Below are 7,945 nucleotides of genomic sequence, written 5' to 3'. Positions count from 1 at the left end.
CCTATCTTTTGCTCTTCGCGCGGCTCTAATGCGCGCATGCGAATTTTTATTTTTTTTCAAAATAACAAAAGAAGAATAAAAAAAAAGAAAAAATCATTCGGACAAAATAATAGGATTATCGATGACACTTGGTGGATAGGTACGTAAAGAGTAAAATTGTAAATATTATATAATTTACTTTGTAATTCATAATGATTAAAAATATCATTAAGGTAATTTTCTCTTCATAGGTTCTTCGTGTACTCGCACTTGAAGGGTAGAACGTGGTCCGCATTTCCAAACGTTACCATCTTTGTCGAGTATACTTGCACTTGCAGTTACTTGATATTGACCACCACCACTGGACGCTGAATTGCCGGAATTAGTCGATGTACTCGCACATCCCGCAGTCGAGGTTGCAACGCTTCCAAGGGAAAGTAAAAATTCGCAAGCGAAGAAATCCCGATGGGGTGTTACCGTTTGATGCAACTCGTTCATGTTTGTATCCTGCACATAAAAACTTTATATAACAAGAGTAATAGTTTTATATAATTCTTTTCTCTTTTTACCTTTTGATCCGAATTGATCTTGGAGGGAGGTGTAGTAGATATAGATATGCACACAGCTGATACTGAACGATACAATGATGCACGTCGACCATGCCTCAATACACCTTCGACCTTTAATGCCAATTGACTGCCCTGAGGTACAGAAACTGGTTCACCGAGTACTCGAGGTTGCGGTGATACCGAGAGTTTAACGCTCGTAGCTTGCAAAGCTTGGAAAAAGTAACGTGGAATGGGTAGCCTCATGTTTCCAGCACCAAATAGCATAACTTGTGAAATTATACATCCGATTCTTACGTGACTGATACCACCTGCTTTCCCTTCACCAACCCATGGTGGTGCAAGACGACGTAATTCCGTACAATAACGAGCTAACTGACGCATTTCTACCGTTCCTCCAAAATCAAAATTTACTTCGTTCTGTTGATACATACATATAGTAGAACCTCCGCAAACTCGTTCCACGCTGTTTCCCATTAAACAGCACATTTCTTGTAAACTATACAAGAATTTTAAGGTAAATATTTTGAATGGATTATTATTACAATTATATTGATTAATTATATTATTATATGGATTATTTATTATTATTTCTGCTAATATATTCATAGTGAAAGGATACGCTCTGATATTCGCCAAGGAACCAGGATCTGCATCGAAAGCAGATTGATATAATTTCTGATAATTTTCAGCGCACATTTTTAATTCTTGAACGGATTTTCTTAGCTATACGATATTTAAATCACAATGATTAAATTCATCTATCAGATATAACGTTTTTGAATCATGCATTTTATGTATTATTTTTGTTTAAGTTGTTTTTTAAGTTTTCTTTTTTTTTTTTTTTTTTTTTTTTTTATACCTGTTGCGTTACACGTCCGTATCGCTGAAGATCATCTTTTGTCGCAAGAACTACCGTGCACGCGATAGCAGGTGGTGGGGCAGTACATAATGATCTAAAAGAAAAGAAAAAAAATATATCAGTTTATTAGATACAAACGTAATTATTACTGAACGATTATGATTAATTAAAAACTTACCTGCAGGAATGTAAAAGTTGTACCACAGCTTGTAAAAATTCGCAACGTAATTTTGCATATTCACTGGCAAATTGTAGACTACGTAATGGTGTACTAGCAGCTTTTAATGATGCGCAAGCACTTGCATAGTGTGCAATTGCCGCGTTTAATTTTTCAACTATATCCACTTTTTTCGAAGTATCAATTGTGTCGACGTTGTCCCTTCGTAATTTCAATATATAGATGAAAAAAAGAAACATAGTTTATTATAAATTAAATATTATTAACCCTTTCGCTACGAGCGTCGGCTACAGACGGGATCCACGCGACGATCTGTATGTACGAGCGCCGATCTGTATAGACGACGTCAGCGTGATACCGCTTGACCACCAGCCCCGCGATATTCTTGTTTTTAGCCATACTGCACATCGATGTGCATCGATGCGTCGTTCAGTGGCGCTACTCCGGCGGCACGATGGCCCGATCAGCGGTGTCATTCCGACGGAACATACTGCCATAGCGAAAGGGTTAAATATTACTTACATGAGAAAGCTTTCTGCTTTGGTAACCAATTCCAATCCTGATAACCAAAAGTGAAGTTGTTCGGATGCAACGGCTTCCTTTAAACTCTTAAATATTTGCGTTGCAACTGCGTGATGACCGTATCTAGCAGCACCTCTTGCAATTCGATATTTAGCCCAACCGTCCACACTTTTTGTCGTTTCTTCTATAGCTTTTAAACACTCGGTATTCCACTCGTATCCACCCGCTATCATTTGGAAAAGTAATGTACATAACATTACCTATAAAAACAATTTAATAGAATGTGGTATGATAAGTTTAATGATTATCAACAAAAACAAAATACAAACCTTAGTATGCATGTGCGAAGTTTGTTTTAGTTTTATTAATACATCTGGTAAAAGTGGGAGTAATATATTTTCTCCTAAACTTCCAATCGCTCCCAAAGCTTCGCATAATGCAACAGCTTGTCTTTCACTTTGCCCATTTTCCGCACTAGTGCTAATAAGCGTAGATCCAATAGCATCGACAAAAACGGAACAATGATTCGGCTGTGCATGGCATAATTTTACCGTTGAACGTAAACAAGCTTTTAATTGATGCAAATGCTTATCGTCTAAAGCTAATAATATAATCAATGATTCCAAACAAGATACAAGATCCTGGGTGGCATACGTAGGTAATCCCTCTTCGTAGCTGTCAATTAAGAAAATTTTAGAATAATTTTATAGCATTGTGTAATTTAACTTCACATTAAAATAATTTTTCTCTTCTTACCAATAACATACGACTCTTGCGAGTATAGTTACAGCTTTGACAGCAACAAAAGGATCTGGAGAATAACAAGCATTTACACAAAGAGATAAAAGAGGGCTCCCTTCGTCCATATTAGCGTCGCAAGTAATAGCGCTTTGACTCAGTACCTATATTTAAACATTATTGTATTTATTATTTGTACATACATAAATATAATAACGATTATATAAAAGAAAGGTACTTTACCTCTATTACATCTAACGTGCGAATCAATAGATCTGTATTTCCAGTACCATCTTGTAATAATTTTGTAGTACTTTCTAAATATTTATGAATGTATTGTAAAATTAAATAAAAAAAAAAAAAAAAAAAAAAAAAAAAAAAAAAAACTATAATATATGTCAATAAGAAAAACATTGAAAAAACGTACCAATCAAATTATTGAGAGCACCTTGTGGCCACAAATGTGCGCCACGTCTTGCAAGTGTATGGAGTAAATGTAAAGCATGACGTTTAATAGATAACCGAGGATCGTCTTGAAGATATCGTAAGAGCAGTACAACTTGTTCTGGAATATCTATTAATGTGGCAGAAGCTAATGTGCTTAATGCGCTCAATGTTACTCTTACAAATTCAATCGCTGGATAACTAGCAAGAAGTTCCATACACAATTCATTTACCTTTAAATAAATACAAATTTCAATGAATAGATTACGTTTAATGTAACTAATAAATTTTTTAATATTTTGTAATACCATTGATGCGGTAAATGTGTCATGGTGCATATATTGCAGAATAGGTATAAGTTGTAATTTCATAGAGGCTGGCGTTGCTTGACCTCTTATCATATCAGAGATTTTGCTACACATAGATACAGCAAATAATTTCGATTGTGCTGCAAACATTTGAGCGGCATATATAGCAGCTTCTACTTCGACCGAATCATGTGAATCCAAAGATCTCCTTATACTATGATGAACCTTTAAATAAATATTACAATAATAAAATGAAATTCTATATTAGAAAACTCTATAGAAGAAAATATTATATGAGAAATATTACCTGTTGCCTTTCAGGTATTATACCTGCAACACTACCTAAGGTACGTAAGGTTAGAGCTCTAGCAACAGGATCATTCGAATGAATTACACTGTAGATACGTCTGACAAATTCATCCACGTTTAATATTTTATCCAAATGTTTTTCACTTTGCTGACATACTCTAAGTACCCATACTCTTAAAAAATTACTACCCATGCGAAATACTTCTGCTAGTTTGAGCAAAGATGAATTTATCAATATCGGGAATGGATATTTTTCAAATAATCGAGGAAAACGAACTATTGCTTCGCATTGTTCACCTATTTTGTTAGATCGTAAACCTGAAAGAAAAAAAAAACAAAATAAGAAACATGATTATTTACTTAATTTGCTCATGGAAGTGCAAATGGAAATTTAATTCAAAACTTGTTTATATAAATGAGATCAAACTATCATCATAATTTTTTGAGGTTAGAAATTTTTACGTACAAACCTTTGTCTAATTCAATAAGTGCACTATTTGCATCTTGTTCGGGTTCTCCGAGTCCAGTATCATTAAATGCGTTCATTCTCATTCCTATCATATTCACTAAATATAAAAAAAGATTTATTACAGAATTATTTACTTGACCGGCTTCTTAACTACTTATGCTATGCTATTACACATGTTTACTATTCTGTTATATCGTAAATGTCACACATATATATGAAAAAGTCGTATTTACATATATATATATATATATATGTATATATATATATACACACACACTTAGTATAGGTAAATGACATACTTATTTTATATCAAATTTTTATTTGTCATGTATTCTCAAAGCAATTGATGCTTTGAAAGAAAGCTTTTCCTTTAACACTAGATATACTATTATGATTTAAATTTTAATTAAGAAGATTGATAAAATTTAATTAGCAAAGAGCTGATCATTGAAATTTTTTATAATAATTTTCACTCATACACTCGCGCATACACAATCATATACAAAAAGATCTAACACGTAGAACTTTTTTATTTACGAGCGAGAAATACACTGTAATAAAAGGGATCGAAGTTCGAGATAAAATTTTTTTCGTTTAAAGCGAAAATTGTTTATAAAAAATGGAAAGATATAAAAAGCATTTTATTTTGTATATAAAACATTAATTATATAATAATAATTGTTTTGTATTAAAATAATACTTTATGCGTCGTTTATGATTGGTTCGAGTTATCGTATATCGAATGTTCATATCGCAAGAACTTAGCTCAGTGTTCACATCGTTGCAGTAGTTGACAACCAACTTCGGCGAATCCGAACAAGATCGACTGTTTGTTTAAACAGAAGTTTAATTTTTACGATCGATTTAAAAACAACTTTAAAAAGCGTGGGTGTAAACATACCATACTCAAATAATGGTCGATTACAGCAAGTGGAAGGATATCGAAGTAAGGATATTAATCGTTAGTCCTGAATGCTTGTAGAATATTCTAGAATGATAACAATTTTTCTTACAAAAATATTGCCATTGGATTTTCTTCACATTGATATTGAATGTTAATATTTTGTCCCCTTTTTTTCTTTTTTTCTCGTATCTTTCGTAGACAATTTATAATTTTTTTCTTGTCTTTTCTTTCTTCCTTTTTCTTTTTTTTTCTTTTATGTCAGTCTGCTTTATTCTTTTATATATATATGTATATATATATACACACTTATATTTTGATCTTCTTATTCTTGTTTATTATTATTATCAAGTCACAAATATTTCAATGATATAACAACGATCTGTTAGAGATATTATTTAAATCTATATATTATGTCCTATCTTGTATGATTGACTCAACGTTTCTTAAGCAATTATCTCTATAAAATTTTTTTTATTAATATAAAAACATATAATATTTAGATTTCAGACGACGAAGATGATACTCATCCTAACATTGATACACCATCCTTGTTTAGATGGCGTCATCAAGCGAGATTGGAACGAATGGAAGAAAGAAAACGTGAACACGAGGAACATGAAAAGAAAAAGGCAGAGTATGTAAATGAAAATATACATTTTATATTATTAAGTATATAAATGATATTATTAATGTCGTATTAATATTTTTAGCGTTAATTGTATCTAAGTATGTATACCTTATTTTTCTTTTTCTTATTTTTTTTTTTTTTTTTCTTTTCCTTAGACACAAGCAAAAACTTAAGGATACAAAAGAAAGGCTTGCAAGGTTAGAAAACGAGCAAAAGGATTCTGCCGATTTAACTGCATTAAAAAAAGTTTTGCAAGACCTTGAAGAAGAAGAGAAACAAATTAAAGCAAGAGAAGATGAAATGAATAAAAAGGAAAAGATGACACCATGGAATGTGGATACAATCGGTCAGGATGGATTTACAAAAACTGTAATAAACACAAAACCGGCAAGGAGTGATGATGATTCAAGTTTCTCAGATGAAGAGAAGGAGAAAAGAATGAAGCAATTTGTAAAGGATAATGAGAAAAAGTTAAAAGAATTTGGTATGCTTAGAAGATACGACGATAGTAAGAAATTTCTTTTGGATAATCCACAGATAGTTTGTGAGAATACAGCAAATTATTTAGTTATTTGGTGTATTAATCTAGAAATGGAAGAGGTAAGTCAATTATTATGTAATTCTATGATAATTGAATGTCGTCTTATAATGATATTTTCAATTAATTACAGAAACATGATTTAATGGAACACGTGGCCCATCAATGCATATGCATGCAATATATATTGGAATTATCCAAGCAATTGGATATTGATCCTAGAGCTTGCGTTAGTTCCTTTTTTAGTCGTATACAAATTGCAGAAGTAGAATACAAGAATTCTTTTGACGACGAACTTAGAGCATTTAAGGATAGAATATGTAAGCGTGCTGCCGAAAAGGTTGCAGATGCGCTTAGAGAAGCGGAAGAGGAAGAAAGAAAAGCGAGGCTTGGCCCTGGTGGTCTTGATCCAATTGAAGTTTTTGAAAGTCTTCCAAAGGTATGAAAAACAAAAATCAATTATTCTATATTAGGAAATATGGAGAAAGTATCGTAGAGAAAAATATTAAAGAAGTAAATATTTGATAATATAATATCAATTCTTTTATTTTTAGTCTTTTCAAAAATGTTTCGAAGCACAGGACATACCATTATTGCAACAAACAATAGCTGCTATGCCTGAAGAAGAAGCTAGATATCATATGAAACGTTGTATCGATAGTGGTCTTTGGGTACCAGATGCTAAAGCTAAAGATAAAGAGGAACAAGAGCAAAAAGAAAAAGAAGAAACTACTGTTACGGCCAATCCAGAATAACACTTTGAACTAAGCTCCGCTTTCGCATCTGTATTTTTTCTTTTTCTCTTTGTTAAGATACTGCTTGACTTATAGATTTACAATAGATCAATTAAAATAAAATTATTCGCAACAGAGAAAAGGAGGATAATTCTATCCTCCGTATGATTTATCCAAAAAAAAAAAAAAAAACAAAAAAAAACAAAAAAAAAACAAGAAAAAAAAAGAAGTATCAATAATATTTTCATAACTATAGCTGAAAACTAACTGAAAATTCGTTTAATTAACGTTGGAGACTGAGATTATTTTCTTATAATACGTTTTTTTTTTTTTTTTTTTTTCTTTTTTTTATTGGAATTCTTTCAGTTAATACAAGATGATAATAAAAGTGCAAAATTATTAATCGAAATATATCATATGCAGCAGTACTTTCCTTTCGCGGTATATTCATAATTGTACTTTCAATGTAATTCGTAAAAAAAAAAAAAAAAAAAAAAAAAAAAAAAAAAGAAAACAGTATTAAGAAAAGAGCGTTCTATATGTATGTAACTAATCTTAAAGTGTATAGAATATATGTACATATATTCTTTATGCTATCGTGTTCCATCATTTCTGCATTTTATGAATTTCTGACCAATATGTAATATGTACATTACACAATGTATATCGTTGCATATGAATTGTGTAAATAAATAAATCTTTATTGACCAAATATTTTATCTCAATCGTCGAGTATAAATGAAATTAGAAGAAGAAAGGATATTTT

General features: G+C 31.4%; 2 protein-coding genes across 5 annotated transcripts; one reads left to right on the top strand and one right to left on the bottom strand.

Moving 5' to 3' along the window:
• Nucleotides 1-151: 151 nt before the first annotated feature.
• Nucleotides 152-5,048, bottom strand: LOC124432668 (integrator complex subunit 7). 3 transcript variants are annotated; one of them, XM_046981736.1, is made up of 14 exons: nt 4,675-5,048; nt 4,377-4,472; nt 3,905-4,224; nt 3,598-3,822; nt 3,273-3,522; nt 3,089-3,138; nt 2,864-3,009; nt 2,437-2,782; nt 2,108-2,367; nt 1,586-1,786; nt 1,408-1,501; nt 1,168-1,271; nt 549-1,044; nt 152-486 (listed from the first exon to the last, which is right to left on the bottom strand). In XM_046981736.1, coding segments are annotated over exons 1-14 (2,868 nt in total). In that variant the 5' UTR covers nt 4,676-5,048; the 3' UTR covers nt 152-207. The 3 variants fall into 3 exon arrangements, with proteins under 3 accessions (XP_046837692.1, XP_046837690.1, XP_046837691.1); XM_046981734.1 differs by having other exon boundaries at nt 3,089-3,162; nt 4,675-5,047; XM_046981735.1 differs by lacking the exon at nt 4,675-5,048 and having other exon boundaries at nt 3,089-3,162; nt 4,377-4,618.
• Nucleotides 5,049-5,131: 83 nt separating this feature from the next.
• On the top strand, nt 5,132-7,891 carry LOC124432670 (hsp90 co-chaperone Cdc37). 2 transcript variants are annotated; one of them, XM_046981740.1, is made up of 5 exons: nt 5,132-5,321; nt 5,836-5,913; nt 6,063-6,507; nt 6,579-6,884; nt 7,000-7,891. In XM_046981740.1, exons 2-5 carry the CDS (start codon nt 5,864-5,866, stop codon nt 7,198-7,200), a joined length of 1,002 nt encoding a protein of 333 aa, XP_046837696.1. In that variant the 5' UTR covers nt 5,132-5,321; nt 5,836-5,863; the 3' UTR covers nt 7,201-7,891. The 2 variants fall into 2 exon arrangements, with proteins under 2 accessions (XP_046837696.1, XP_046837695.1); XM_046981739.1 differs by having other exon boundaries at nt 5,133-5,321; nt 5,780-5,913.
• The last annotated feature ends 54 nt before the right edge of the window (nt 7,892-7,945 follow it).

This window comes from Vespa crabro, chromosome 1 (genome assembly GCF_910589235.1).
Source record: "Vespa crabro chromosome 1, iyVesCrab1.2, whole genome shotgun sequence".
Taxonomy (NCBI): Eukaryota; Metazoa; Arthropoda; class Insecta; order Hymenoptera; family Vespidae; genus Vespa; species Vespa crabro.
This window is presented reverse-complemented; position numbering and strand designations above follow the sequence as displayed.

Bases quoted from the DNA above. Each gene is read 5' to 3' on its own strand.
- LOC124432668 (XM_046981734.1), bottom strand. The intron at 3,823-3,904 runs GTAATATTTCTC...ATTTATTTAAAG, and splicing joins TAATACCTGAAAGGCAACAG to GTTCATCATAGTATAAGGAG. The intron at 487-548 runs GTAAAAAGAGAA...TTTTATGTGCAG, and splicing joins AGATCAATTCGGATCAAAAG to GATACAAACATGAACGAGTT.
- LOC124432670 (XM_046981739.1), top strand. From the start codon at position 5,289: ATGGTCGATTACAGCAAGTGGAAGGATATCGAA. The intron at 5,914-6,062 runs GTATGTAAATGA...TCTTTTCCTTAG, and splicing joins CATGAAAAGAAAAAGGCAGA to ACACAAGCAAAAACTTAAGG. The intron at 6,885-6,999 runs GTATGAAAAACA...TTTTATTTTTAG, and splicing joins TTTTTGAAAGTCTTCCAAAG to TCTTTTCAAAAATGTTTCGA.